Below are 15689 nucleotides of genomic sequence, written 5' to 3'. Positions count from 1 at the left end.
TATACTTTGTCGGAAAAAAAATATCATTATCAATAATTTACCTTTTCTTTTTCAAAAATGTGTGGGTCCCACAAAATATATGTGGGTCTATTCTTTAATATAATAAAATAATTTAGAGGTAGGACTTCAAATGAATCTTATAAGGGCCCACATAATATGTATGACAAAAAAGCATTAGTGCTTCCTTAATGGGTAGGTTATCTAGCTTTTGTTCTTCGCCCCCCCCCCCCCATATTTCATCCTGGGTCCGCCCCTGGATAAATGCACTCATTTTTTAAATGCAAAGAACTCATTTTTGAAACTCGATCAAACAGAGGGAAGATAAATGCTAGAAATATAATTTCAGAGAGACCCGCTAACCCACCTTTCAAATCCAATCGACGCCTCTCTTCTAGTCTCGAAATCCAAGTCCGCACTGCGTAATCTCTTCAGAGAGTCCAACAGACGCTATCCCACAACTTGACGAATCTAGGTATAAGAGAAAAAAAGAACACTGAGATGAGAGCTTCTGAAATCAGCATACAAATGTCTTTCAGAATGAGGGTTCTCCTTCGTTTTTTCTGATACGACATACGAGAGGTTGAGGAATCAGGGTAGACGAGAATCTAAGAGAACGTTGAGATGAGAGCTTCTTCTTCAAAGCTTCTAAAATCAGCGTAAATGTATTTCAAAATGAGGTTCTCCTTCGTTTTTTTTCTTTCTGTTTTTGTTGTTTTTGGTTCGTCAGCTCAAAAAACCAGGAGTTTTCTCACATAACCCCTCCTACCACCATCAACGGCCATGATTTGTTTGTTGCGATTGGACGGTTGGCTGAATCATCCTGCCTAAAGCAAAATAGCTTCTTTTAAGATGATTGGATGTTGTTGGGGAATAACCCACCAAGGAAAAGTAATCTACTGGAGCGACAACTACATGCGATATAGATTTTCTGCTACAGTAGCTAAAGGATTAGCAATGGGGATGAGATATGCAATAAGCCACAATCTGCAGATAGACGACATCATAACAAATTGGGAACAGATAACAGAGTTTCAAGAACATCCAAAACAACTATGGCCATGGGAAGCCATTCAGGATCTACTATTCTTAGCACCCAACCTTAGAAGGTCTACAGATTTTCACACATCAAAATCAAGAGATCCTAAAGAGTGCTAAGCTGATATAGCATTAGGTGAGGATGAACCATGGGAAGGGATAAACGGTAATAGCAATCATAGATGCTTTTTAAATCTTTCTTTATCAACAACAAAAAAAAAAAAGTGAACTATAAATGAATTTTCCTCCTGAATATATGGTACAAGGATGTGAGAGCAGCAACTTTAGTTACTTTCGTTTGGTGTTTTACTCGCGATCCCAACTCAGCCAATCAAATTGTAGTGGGTCCCACTTTTCATGATCCGACGACCCCAGTAACACATGTGTGTATTTTTTATTTTTTTTTGGGTGAACACATGTGTGTATTGAACTGAGGATATTTTCCTCTCTTGTTTTTTGGTTGAAATGAGGATATTTTTCAGTAGCTTATTTATTTATTTATTTTATATTATAGAAAACCAATACGTGGTTGCAAGTCGTGGCAACTTGCAACTTGCAACTTGCAAAGCGAGATCGAGCTCATCGATATCTGTTTAGGCACTTAAACCAGGAAAGTCAAAATAAAACGTGTTTGGCAGTCCACCTTAACCTCACCTCCATATCTTTCGCTCACGGCGACCGCGTCGTTATTTTCTCCGCACCATTCAGTTTTCGCGATTCAATTTCACAGTCGTAAGCCTGTCTTCTTCTTCTTCTTCGTCTTTACTTTCTTCTTTGTTCTTCGTCAAGAAAAGATGCATAGATCGTCAAGCACATCTCGAGCCTCCGAAGAATTCTTCGCGCATCTCCCATCACCTTCGCCATCGTCGAAGGGCTCTCAGAGCAGCGGGAGAGCCGCAGAGAACGATGAGTTACCGACCTACGATCCCCTGTCCGAGGCGGCAAAGAAGGAGAGATCGCGAATTAGATTTGCAGAGAACGCCGTCCATATTATACCTTTTGTGTTGGTCCTCTGTGCTGTCATTCTCTGGTTCTGCTCTTCTCCAGGTATCCCCAATGACCTCACTTTGTTTTTTCTCATTCAATCTTTCTAGCTTTCCTTCTAAACGCTGACTGAAATTGAAAAACTTGATGTGAAATCAAATATCTGTTTTTTTTTTTTGTTTTTTTTTTATTTTTTTTATTTGGTTTCTGATTTATGGATTGCTCTGCTAAAAAATTTCGCCACTTGAGATTTGATGGATGTAAGCTTTTACTGTTTTTCTGCTTTCTGGATTACTTTTAGCTTTTGTGAGCGAGGTTATCTCACTTCCTTTTCGTTTCGGAACTTGTCATGACTCAAAATTATCAATCAGGGAAGCATAATAAGAGGCCCTTTGAAATCCTCGGATTTGTAGAGGAGGTGGTGTGTTCATTAGATTATCTACGTTTTTAAGTTTGAGAAGCGAAAATCTGATTTAGGGTTCATTCTCAGCCCGTTGGATGCATGATTTCTTTAGTGTCATTTCCCTTCTCTCTGTATTGTACTTGTTCCCTAATCTTGAAGACCACATATATGAGAACACTGGAGAAAATAAAAGAAGACGGAATATTCTATTATCAGCATTTTAAATTTCATGGCTATTGCTTTGATGCACAGCAGTGAATTTGGGGAATAAAGATGATTCAGTTCTTGCCAGAATCAAGGGATTGACAATTGAAGGTAACGTCGACAACAGCAATGGCCTTACTGGTTTGCCAAATACCTTGGAGGCAGGAGACTTGGATCAACCAGATCGATTGTCAGATAGCAAGACTGGAAAGTTTGCAAGAAGGGAATCTGAGTAATGGGCCTTCAAGACAAACCTTACTCTGTTTCTTTGTTTTCATACTGAATGAAATGCATTTCAGTTTTGAGCTTGAGCATGTATTCAAGTTCATTCTCTATGAAAAAATTTCCACTCCTACTGCATACTTGTTACAATTTTTCAAGTGATTCATACAGATGTTTTCATCTGATGAAACATATTAGTTTTTCAACTTACCACGTTAAGATAAGAAGTGAGCAAACATGATCTTGGTAGTTCCAGTTCTGTGTATTTCTAACGATTGATGAAAATCCACAATTTTGATAAAAGGAAAAATATGAATGGATTTTGGGTGAGAGTGGCACCTGAGTGGGTGCAGATCCTCTCGGGGGATCCCACCTCTAAGCATTTATGATCTATTTTATTAATGCTGATAGGTGGATCCCACTCCAAAATTGTGGAGTGATGTATCACACTCCATCTGAGCTGTGTAATTTGTTATCATTTCCTTTAGCAGCATGATGCATCAAATAGTATATGGCTGTCATCTGCCTGGTTCAAAGGCTCAAAAGTTGAAAATTGAATGTTCTGCTGCACCCTAACTAGCTTAAGCAAAAGCTCACTCTAATGTCAAGAGAAGTAATTGATGCTGTGGGGGAGATCAAACTATCAAAGGTTGGTTTGGCACCCCAAAATGGAGCCTTAAAGCACTGACATGCCACATTATGTTTAAAAAGCACAGAGACTCTAAAATTGGATTTTCATTGGATATATTTTTCAAATTTATCACTAAAAACAGTTAAATCACTGTTTATGTTAAAAAATATCCCTATAATAAACAGTATTTGAAATGTTTTCAGTGACAAATTGGACAAATATAGCCAATGAAAATTCAATTTTAGGGTCTCTGTGCTTTTATAATATAAAGTGGGTGTCAGTGCTTTAAGGCCTCCATTTTGGGGTGCCAGTGCAATTTGCTCAAAAAAAGGGTTTATGGGCCTGTTTGGAAGCTTAAACGTGCCCAAACGACTATTTTTTAACATTGGCCACAATTAGATAGGAATGGGTCTTGTTAAGAATTTTTTCTTTGAAATAACTAGTGGTGGGACTCGAATTGTTTGGAGGTCCTATCTTGTTGTATTGGGACTTTTGCGATTAGGGCATTTCAGTCTTTTTACTGAAAGTGGGGTTTTGCTTTTTGGTTTGGTTGTACTTTGTTCTTCTTATTCATATTGATCACCTTTGCTCGACTGAGGATGGAACCTTGAGGTGAACCACATAAAACTCGTCTTGTGTGTATGCTTTTGCTCCGTTTTGGTAACAATGCATTCTCCCTTTGTACAAGAAATACTCCAATCTCTCTTCTCTATATGTCTAAAGACAGCAGCCACGGATGTAGAACTAGACTTAGTGCTTCTCAAATTTTTTGTTGATTAGAACTATGGCATACATCAAAGGTTCAACAAGCACCTGCCAGCATTGAGAGGCAATGCCGTGCATCACCTACCATGGACTAACCATTTGCCACATCTACTACCCATGAGAGGTCCTGCAGGTTGAACAAACCTAATCGACACCCCTCATCCTTGTGATGGAAGGGAAACAACAATAATCCCAGATACTACCAAATACATTGTTTGATTAAATCATTTAATCAGGTTGACGAGTTCTAGAGAAGATCCAGATAAGAAAAAGTTGTGTTCTTGAAGCAGATGAACACAAAACTTTCCTGGGTGAAACTGGGATGAAATCAGGGCATAGAGTTTTTGTTGGGTTCAAAATGCCTGGGCATTGGAGCAGAATTCAAGCTAGGAAAGGCAGAACAACTGACATAATGAGTCTCTTCAAATCCCATCAATTTTGCCATTGCTGATTGGATTCCACCTCTTAATGAAATCAACAAGTTGCAGTTGAACAGTTAAGTTGAACAATTGAAATATCAAATCTTTGTAACGGTTTATTTAATCTTAAATAAATGTAGAATGAGAGCAAGACAATTGAACTCCTGATCATTCAGTCTCAGTCGGCATTGCTAGTCTATTTTAATAGTCTAACCTAGTAAGTGGTAACTAAGATTTTTGAAGGGGATGTTAGCAAAGCAATAAAGTTAAAACAAGAAAGTAGAAATGTGCATACACACAAAACAAGATTTACATGGTTCACCAGAAGGTTACATTTATGGCTGAGTCATATGATGATTTCACAATGAAGAAAATGAAGAAATAGATTATAACTCTAAAATGTCCAGTATTGTACACCTATGAGAAAAAACTATTTATAATTAATCCTAGAAAATTACATAAACTCGTCGACAAAATCTCTTCTAATCACCTCTTAAAATGGGGGGTACACAACCAATCATTTGTTAGACATTCATGAGTTGAACATAATACTTACCCCAATAGTGGTGTTAACCTTATTTTTGTGATTTAGGCATGTCTAATCATCGTGAGTATTAGAGGCGGACCTACAGTGGAGCCGGGGCCAGCCCCCCATTTTTTTATTTTTTTATTAATTCCTTAATTTTTTTTAATTTTTATATTAATTGCCTTTTTTTTCTTTCTAGTTTATTCTTTTCCCACAAGTGAAATACCACTATTTGGCCCCCCATATTGAGAACAATTTTTAAAAGGTAAAATAATGGGTATAAATGTCATTCCTAATTAATTTTTTTTTTGTGGAATTTTTAATTAAAAACTAACTCTTCAATCCTTATTTATTCTCCTCTCTCTTCTCTTTCATGTTTTCTTCCTATGTATTCTCTTTTTCGAAAAAAATCTTATTAGGTATTTAAAATGTCATTTCTATTTAAAAAAACTAACTCCTCAATCCCTATTTATTCTCTCCTCTCTCCACTCTCCTCTCTTCTGTTTTTTTTTCCAATTTATTCTCTTCCCTTTCTATAAGTGTGGGTTAAGGAAAATTTGGAAAAATATATTCTCCACAATTAGGTACTCTTTCTCAATCTATTTCTCGTTTATCTATTTTTATTATTCTTTTTATTTGATTTTATATTAGCTGTTTTATTTATTTCTTTTGTAATTTTTGTTATTTGATTTTATATCGTGAATAAAATGTCTACTAAGGTAAAACTACCATTGTTTGCATCTCTTAAAAAAACAACACACTTAAAAATTAGTTTGCATCTCCTGCCAAAGAAAATTTTGGTTTGAGTATAATTTTCTAGGGTTGAATTATGTGTTTTTTTTTTTCTTTCTGTATTGTTGTTTTAATTTATCTATATTTTGTCAAAAAAATATTATAATCAATAATTTACCTTTTTTTTAAATGACTCCCAATAGATTTTATAAGGGCTCACATAATATGTGTAGCGGAAAAGCATTAGTGCTTCCCCACAATAAAATAGTTCAGAGGTGGGACTCCCATTAGGTTTTATAAGGGCCCATACAACTCAGGGTTATCTAGACTTTCTTCTTCGCCGCCACCCCCCCCCCCCGAGATGTTGAATCCTGGGTCCGCCCTTAATTGTGACGATTTCACAATGAAGAAAATAAAGAAATAAGTTACAACCCTATTAGTCATGTTTAGTCATGTGGAGATTTCACAATGAAGAAAACGAAGAACTTGGTTCCAATACTAAGATGTTCATGCTACACCTATCAAGAAAAATCTATTTACAGTTAACCCCAGAAAATTAGGGCAACGTCCTCAACAAAGTCTACTCTAATAGCCTCTTAAAGTAAAGGGCACACGACTAATCATTTTCTAGATATCCCTGAGTTGAACATGACACTTACCTCAATACTGGTGTTAACCGTATTTTTTGTGATTTAGGTGTGTTTTAGTCCTTGAAGTAAATGTGGACATTCTAATCTAGTGACATCAAATTCACCAATGATAGAGTTACATAAATTTACTAGGTAGATCGAATCTTTTACTATGGATATGAAAGGAAAATAAAATCCTAACCTAAAAATATCTTCATATTTTACTTATCTATTCATTTTAAAAGGAAAAATCTTCATGCTATGCTATACAAGGTTTTCAATTTCTTTTGTTATTATGTTTTTCAAGGAGGTCCTTATACCTAATACAAGGTTATCAATATTTGTATCGGCTGCTACATAGGGGCAAAGCCAGGACTTAACATCGGGAGGGGCCAAACAATGATTACAGATTTCTACTGCTAATATTTTTCTTTTAAATACTAGGTATTAATTCAAAATGAATATTAATCTCTTAAAAAAAAAAAAAAAAAAAAAAAAAAAAAAAAAAAACAAGTGAAAAGCCCCAAAAACTCAATGACTTTTCTATTGTCTTTATCATTAAGGATTTTCTCCAATGGGAGGGGAGAGTAAGTGCTGATATTTCACATATAAAAAGAGAGTTGGAGGGAATTTTAGAAAAAGTTTTAGAAAATAAGAGGAACAAGTGAAAATCTTCAAAAAATTGGGGGAGCCATGGCCACCCCTGGCCCCAAGGGAGCACCGCCCTTGTTGCTATAAAGTTGGCAAATGCTAAATTTGCAAGCAACTAGAATATCCCATCAATAAATTCCAACAAGAAAGGAATAAGAAGAGCTTTAACCAACTAAGAGAAAAAAATGAGGGGGCTTTTCTAAAATTTCACACAATTTGATTCACAACAGGTCGGAAGTGGAACGTAGATGTCGTTCTGGTTTGATCCTTGGCGGCCACATCAACAGGAATTGTTATCAAATAATCAAGACTTCTCACTATGGCATAGGAGGAGTACGGTGGCTGAAGTTTCCAACAACATACAAATGCGTGACAGGGAAATTTCCTCCAACTTTTCTAACATTTCTAACCCCAACCCCAGTTTTTTTCTACTACCTAATTTGTTAGATCGAAATGATGTTTGGGTATCCTGATTGAACCTGACCGGGGAATTTATGGTCAAATTAGCCTCCAAGCACTCGTGGAGTCGAGATGATCACCATAGGATGATCAAGAGGCTAGGTGGTGGAAATTTATGTGGAAACTACCAATCCCTAAATTATTGTTTTCTTTTGGCGTACACTGAATGATGGGTTACCTGTGGGAGATAAAATAGTTCAGTGGACTCATACCCAATATGATTGTCTGTTATGTGGGAAGGAAAGGGAAACTACTTGGCATCTATTGATTTCTTGTGATTGGACAAAGAGAATCTATGCGGTCGAGCCACTGGGATTGAGAACTGAACACTGGAACGATACATCAATGTTGAGGATGTGTCAAAATACTCAACGTCAAATGGATAAACCAATGGCTACATGGATTTTCTCTATCTTCAAAATCACTTGCTATTTTATATGGCATGAAAGAAATTGTAGGGTTTTTTCACAAATAATTCCTACCCCAATATCGATTCTTACTCACACTAATAGTTGGGTTGGTACCCTACAACGGCAATTACATGTGATTGAGAGTTCTGGGGGAATTCATGTAGACCTCATTAATGATGTAATGTTGTCTACAAATGTGCAGAGACATGTATGCCCTTTTATACCAATTAATACTAATATTGTATTGATGTGTGTAGGGATTTTTGACAAACGGATGAATGCGGCGGGATCAAGCATGGGGGTTGCAATAGATGGACATATAAAGTCTATCAATTTTGGCATGATAAACACTGAAGATACATTGGAAGCTACACTAATTGGATTGCAAGTAGGAATCAACGCTACGTAGGTGCCAGGATTTGAAGTGGATGAAGTTTGGAGTAACCATTCAGCACTAGAAAACCTCTTACCAGGACCTATAGGGTCCTTTTGGCCTTTATCTGTAATAGATAATTTAATGCAGGTAGCTACTAGAACACAGACTACTAGGTTTGATGCATTCCCCTCCCCACTACTCCAGCACTAGATTACTAACCTAGCTCTAAATGCTACCTTAGGAACTGCAAAATCTAATGTCCACACTCATATATTTGTAATTGTTTCTAAGTAATATAACTTTTTCTTAATATTAAAAAAAAATGGACGGTTGAAAATGGGAGACCCAAATTGACGACATTTCTAGCTTTCTCTTTTTTTTTGGCCAAACACAGAAAAGGACATGCATTCAAAGAAACAAGTCTAGGGAAATCCTCCCAGCCGGAACATAGTACGAAGGATCAAGTCTTGTAGGTGGTTGTATGCACCAAACTTTAGACATACCTAATCAACAGGCCCCCTAGCCAAGAAATCCGCATCAGTATTCTCTGTTCTAGAAATACGTAAGACAACATAGTTGTCAAACCCCAACAAAGAGTTCTTAATAAGCTGAAGTAAGTTGGTACATTGCCAATCTAAAGCACTAGAATTATCATGTAAAATAGAGACTACGGCCTGACAATCAGAAAATAGCTTGATATTCTTGATTCCTATAGTGGAAGCCACTTGAATGATGTCATATATCTCTTCCAGCTCCACTTGCTAAGCAGAAAAAGCCCAACCTACTTTCATGCGAGTAGCTATAAAAGACCCAAAGGAAGTCTTTATAAGAAGTTGTTGAATCCCATGAACCATCTAAAAAAATATGAAAGAAATTGGTGTCATCAATATCTATCATTTGCATATGCAAAGGATTAGATAAAAGACTTGAAACATGCAACATATGAGCTTCAATCACTCTTGTGGCCGATGAAGAAGTAGTCTCGAAAAAACGACCATGAATATCTTGTAGCAAATCATTTAAGGATCATAAAAACGTACTCAAACTAGGTGCAAGCCCTTCAAACCAATAAACGTTTCTTGCCTTCCAAATTAACCAAGCTATTACACTCCAAATAGTATGCACCCAATCTAAATTACCAATAGTCTGATAGAAAGATTCAATGAAGTTCCACCAGTCCACAATGTCATGGCCTTGAAATATATCTGTATTCAAACGAAGGGGAGAGACCTTCCAACAGAGTTTTGCAAAAGGACAATGAAATAAAAGATGAATAATCGATTCATGAGCACATTTGCAATAAAAACACAAAGGAGTGTAGCAACCACCTCTTAGAAACAAATTTAATTTTGTAGGAAGAGCATTATGTCCTAATTTCCAGATAAACAGCTTAATCTTAGGCAACGTTTGAACTTTCCATAGGGAAGTCCAAAAGGATAAAGAGTCTAAGGTGATTCCTCTGGAAGATAAGCCTAAAAAGCCATGTAACTCCACAAAATAAGCATATCTAATAGTAAAATTCCCTGTTTAAGTATGTTTCCACATCCATCTATCTGGCACTATCTCAGATAAAATTAGAATTTTAAGAATTTCACTAATCTCATGAGATGAAAACCATCACTGCAATTTAGAAGAGTCCCAGGATCTGGAGGGCTTATGGATTAATTCTGCCACCCATAAAAGGACTGCCAGGAGATAAATCTCTCCAAATAAGGTTGAAAGGAAAATTAGGAATCCAAGGGTTAGAGAATACCTTTGTTTGATGACCATACCTATGCTTCGAATCAAACCCTTTTTAAGAACTTCTTTCCCCTCATGTAAACTCCGCCATCCCCAAGAGCACCCCCGCGAACATCTGGCATCAAGAAAATCATCATTAGGAAAATATTTGGATTTAATAACTCGTGCCCACAAGGAATTGGGATTTTGCAGCAATTGCCAAGCTTGTTTGGCTAATAAGGCTTTGTTGAAAAGGTAGAGATCACGAAACCCTAAACCCCCATATTTTTTGATGTACATAACTTCTCCATGAAACCCAGGAAATACCTGGCTGAGAACCTCTTCCCCACCAAAAAGTTTGAATTTGTTGAGATAACCCATCTGTTACCTGTTTCGGTAATAAAAAGATAGACATTGCAAAGGTTGGGAGAGCTTAAGCAACTGCTTTAATTAGTATTTCCTTGCCCGCACTTGATAATAACTTACTCTTCAAACAAGCCAACTTGTTAGCCATTCTATCACAAAAATAAACAAACACTTGACTTTTAGTTTTACCAAAAGTAGAAGGTAAACCCAGATATGTACCATGGGAAGAATAGAAGTGATAGCTCTTCGAACAGTTGGAACTGTACCTTTACTAAACACCACAGATGATTTAGCAGAATTAATATGTTTCCCGGAAACATGCATATATTCCTGAAGAATAAAATTGATACGATGAGCAATTGATTCACTTGCAGGACAAAAAATAAGACAATCATCAGCAAAGAAAAGATGGTTAATAACATGACTATTGCAAGAAATTCGCAATCCTAGCAACCTAGGGATACCCATATTTGCACTTAATCTACGAGATAAAGCCTCATGACAAAGAATGAAAATATATGGACTAAGAGGACAGCCCTTTCTAATACCCCTAGTTGGAACCACCTTCTCCAATAATTGACCATTAACTTTAATTTGAAAAGTGACGGTGGTAATGCATTGCATGTTCCACCTCACCTATTTTGCCTGGAACCCCAAAAATTCCTCAATAAAACCCCATTCTAACTTGTCATATGCTTTACATAGGTCTAGTTTCAAAGCAAAATATCCACGTTTGAATATAGATTTCTTTATGAAATGAAGACATTCATGTGCCAAATATACATTATCAGCAATGGATCAACCAGTAACAAAAGCACTCTACGTTTTACTAATAATGTTGGGCAAAATGACTTTCAAACAGTTTGTTAAACATTTAGCAATAACCCGATGTACAAAGACTAATTGGCCGTAGATGGCCAACTTCTTGAGGGTGTTTCCTCTTGGGAATAAGAGAAATGATGGTATTGTTTTAACTTCTTAATAAGAAACCCCTATTAAAAAAATGTTGAATGCCCTTAACAAAGTCCTCCCCTATAAAGTTTCTCTTTGAACTCAACTAAATGCGTCAAAGGTCACCATTTATTGATTCTACCATTATCCTACACGTCAATGTTAAAACCATCAAGAAGTTAACCTAACCAAACAAAAATAAAAAGGCACAATGAGCAAAAACATTAAAGAAAACTCATTTGGATGATTTAAAAAAAAAACAAATTTATTGAGTACTAGAAACATTGACAACCAAATTATATAAATTCAAAAGCCCGTGAATGCTTTACCAAACTTTCAGCAACCCGACTGAAAAGGCAATCTTTGATAGGGAATTTGCCACAAATTGGAGCTTCTTAAAACAAAATTAAAGCAAATAGTCTTGTAAGAGTTTATTAGTTTAATGATATCCGATATCACCAATCAAATTAGAAGTTTAAGCAGGAGCTCAGATTATCTGCAGAAGCAAGTCATTCAAACATGACTCCACAACTAAATAATTAGCATTGATTCTAAAAGCTTGCAATAAACGCTCTTTGATTGGAAGTGTTTTAGTTGTAATAACTGAGTTGTATGTAGTTCCAATTATGAAGGCAATGACCAGATTTCCAACTGAGTTCCTAATCACAATACCAATCCCTCTCTTCTTAGATTGTAGTGCCCAAGCAACATCACAATTTAATTTGAACAAGTCTTGGGGAGATGGTATTGTGGTAATCACCCATATTGAGATTTTTTTGGTGGGGTGGGGGGTGGGGGGAGGGGGGCATGTGATATTTTATATATTGGGTGTAGGGTTATTACATAATATACCATCAGGCACAATCGAACCCACAATCCCTTCACTAAGAGATGTTAGTTTTACCAATCAAGCAACCTTGCGATAGTAATAATTCATGGAGTTTTTAGGTAGCAAAACTTGAAAGTTTTGCCAATGCAGAGTTGGTTGAGTGGTAAGATCTATACTTTTTAGTGGAGAGGTTGTAGGTTTGACCCTTGTCCAGTATTAAAAAAAAGCACCAGTTCCAAAAAAAAAATAGAAAATTACCTGAAATATGGAAGCCACAACATATTCTTCAAAAGCCTTAATCATTATGTTGATCCCATCTTCTAGTTTCCATTTGCAATTCTTAAAACTTAGTCCATCAAAGGGGAGAGTGAATGCTAAAGGAGATCTAGACCACATAGCTCTAGAAAAAAGGCCAATTCAAAATATGCGTTTAATAGATTCCATATTTTTTTCCACACCTTTTCTGAGTTGTATGCAATGGAATTCTTCTTCTAGCAATTTCTTCTCCCAGAACTATCCCCTGGCCAGACATTTCCAAATAAAAACCTAATTTTAAGGAGGGATTTGACATTATATATTATTTTCCAATTTTATCTTCAATCATGTCCTCACAATGAGAGGAGAGATTTGATTCCTCCCGGTCAAGATCTTGTTTCTAGGAAATGATACATGCTCCTAACGAGAGCTTCCCCAACTTAGCTCCTCCTAAATTAACTTATCCTTTTGTAGGAATAAACTAAGATCAATAGAGATAATCTTTTGTCTATCCTCCGGAAGAAAAACTTCATCAATTACATTTCGTTTCCAAGATCTAGATATAGGATCAATAAGATCAACTTTTTCAACAAAACAATTTTGTGATTTAGTAGTTTTCACCTTGAAATCATGAGAAGAAGGATTCAATTGCTCTCCCACATCGAGATTTGATCCCCTTGTTGACAATCCAAAGCATTCCTTACAGAAGAACATTTATACCATCTCCTAAGCATCCGCAGGAGGTTTCGTGCACGCTATCTCCATCTCCCACTGACGGTGCCACATCTTTTTCATACGAGAGGGTTCTTTAATACGAATTATCTCCCATTTTTGACAATGTGCAACCATCTGTGCAGTTTAATATAATACATAGAGAACAAGGAATGAGTTATGACGAACTCAGTAAGGATAACACATTTCTCATCAATATGTCAACATAATCAGTAATGCATATATGATATGAATGATATGCAATAGTATGAATGCTACTATATCTAACTATGCAAGTCTCTAGATAGTTGACATGCTTTAAGATATAACACCAGCCCTCCTCTGGGTAGGTCTAGTCATTTTGATCCCTCACGGACTAATTACCTCAGTTGGGATCCTGGGTAAAGGGGTAAAGTCCTCATCATGCATCCATGGCTGAGGATTAAGTCAACACTTTCTTACCAAGACCATTGGCAATGAGTACTAGTGCATGTCAGGGTTTCTAATCCAATGCAAGGTCATATTGGTAACATACTATATGAAGTCTAGATACTTCCCCTATGGTACCAACCAACTTGATTCTGTATCTTTCGTAACCTAGGAATGAGAACCCTCATGGACTGGCTACCGCTGTTGGACTCCACTCCCTAACCCTATGGTCATCCACATATTATTGGGGCAGAAAACTCTCATGACTCCTCACAACACCCGAGCCGCTCCTTGGATGTCCATGAGCCCAACCTAACATATGCAACCCTACCATTGCATGAACAATAGTGGACCGTTGAGTCTCCGCACGGATTGGTTACCGTTGTAGGATGAAATAGAGTCACGTCACCATCGTCATGGCCGGCTTTTGTAGGGTACCTAGCCATGCAATTCTAGACTCCCTAGGTTTGTCATCCAGTAGTCATGATAGTGTTGGAGGCATTAATGAGCATGTGTCCCATACCCATAGCCCTCTGATATCTCAAGCAAAGATACCCAATTGGATACCCTTTCCATCACAACTACATCACATCAATCAAGATCATAACATAACCATTCATTCAATATCATGAAGTAACAAAGTATATAAATATAACACAAACAACAAGTATATAACAATATTAAAGTGAATTAAACAACTACGACAATATACATGATTAATAAATAATATAAGAAACATCAGATTCATCATATACAAGTCATTGCATATAAATAAGATAGTGTGTCCCTTACCTGTAAATAAGTAAAAGCTTCTTAGAGAGAAAACCAATCACAGTTAGAAGACCTTCAATAAAGTCAGAGAACACCTAAACATAGGGTTACAAGATTATATAAGAGACATGAGTCAAATCGAGTAAAAGCCAAAAGTCACATTGCTACTATGACCCAGCCAGTCGCTTGGCTCAAGCGATCGCCTTGAGCAACTGCCCCAAAAATAGACAGTTTTCAACTCCGAAATTCTGACTTTTGATCATCTAATTTCAATCCAGTTTTGGGATGATCGTAATCTGAATTCCAAACTTAACAAGTCTATAACCAATGAGCAAATCATAAACCTAAAATTAACATAGATCTGTCACCCAAATCATCACCCCTTATTAGATCCATCCTTTATTTGAATGCAAGGATTGTTTTTCGGACAAGATCCAATCAAGAACATTGAAAAAAAAGGGGATACAGCCAATCACAGTTAGGTTACCCCAACATGGTGGAAATAGATCCTACACCAAACCAAAGTTGAAAGAAGAGAATGGGTGAATGGAGATTCACATACCTCAACCAAATTCATAGAACAGAGGGGGAATGGTTCCAAATCTCAATCCGCACTTCGCTCACCTTCCAGCACGTCTCCACTGCCACCTAACTGTCCAAAATAGCAATCCCGAATATAATAATATGTTAATAGGGCGAGGGTTACTATTTCTAGAGAACATGGGCAAATTAGGGCAATTTCCTGCAAGCAAGGACTGGCGGTCGCTTGGGGTGGTTGATTGGCCCAATCAACCACCTTAAGCAACCGCCCCCTAGTACATTGCTGCACTTGGGTGCTTTGCTCAAGGGGTTGACACCCAACCTCAACCTAACCCTAATCAACACATGGGGGAGGTCTTACATTTATTCCGGACATCTTCAAATGCTTCATGCCTTCTACCAAAGATCCAACTTCCTAGTAAGGCAGGTTTCTTCATTAAGAGCATCCAGATCCATGGGTTCAAGGTATGGATCATAGACTTCTATCCGGATACTCCACAACTTAATCCGACTTGACCTTTGAGTTATTGGACCTGCAATACGGTAGAATTACGGGGGTTGTTACACTATCCATAGCCTGTGCTCCGCTACCGATCGATTTATACCAGGCATATCATCTGCCCACCATGCGGTCACCTTAATATTCTCCTGAAGAAAATTCTTCAATTCTTC

At 37.0% G+C, this 15689-nt stretch overlaps 1 protein-coding gene across 2 annotated transcripts; it reads left to right on the top strand.

The window, feature by feature from the left end:
• Positions 1–1657: 1657 nt before the first annotated feature.
• On the top strand, positions 1658–3560 carry LOC149029309 (uncharacterized). 2 transcript variants are annotated; one of them, XM_089150479.1, is made up of 2 exons: positions 1658–2082; positions 2675–3560. In XM_089150479.1, the coding sequence occupies exons 1-2, from the start codon at positions 1830–1832 to the stop codon at positions 2860–2862; spliced, it is 441 nt and encodes a 146-aa protein (XP_089006605.1). In that variant the 5' UTR covers positions 1658–1829; the 3' UTR covers positions 2863–3560. The 2 variants fall into 2 exon arrangements, with proteins under 2 accessions (XP_089006605.1, XP_089006613.1); XM_089150487.1 differs by having other exon boundaries at positions 1660–2082; positions 2678–3556.
• The last annotated feature ends 12129 nt before the right edge of the window (positions 3561–15689 follow it).

The sequence above is a fragment of the Hakea prostrata genome, chromosome 1, assembly GCF_041222555.1.
Source record: "Hakea prostrata isolate BN-2017 chromosome 1, UWA_Hpros_2, whole genome shotgun sequence".
NCBI classification, from domain to species: Eukaryota; Viridiplantae; Streptophyta; class Magnoliopsida; order Proteales; family Proteaceae; genus Hakea; species Hakea prostrata.
This window is presented reverse-complemented; position numbering and strand designations above follow the sequence as displayed.

What these genes read in the sequence shown, in the direction of transcription:
- LOC149029309 (XM_089150479.1), top strand. Translation starts at nt 1,830, where the DNA reads ATGCATAGATCGTCAAGCACATCTCGAGCCTCCGAAGAATTCTTCGCG. An exon ending in CTGGTTCTGCTCTTCTCCAG is followed by an intron (nt 2,083 to 2,674) that starts GTATCCCCAATG and finishes TTTGATGCACAG; the next exon opens with CAGTGAATTTGGGGAATAAA.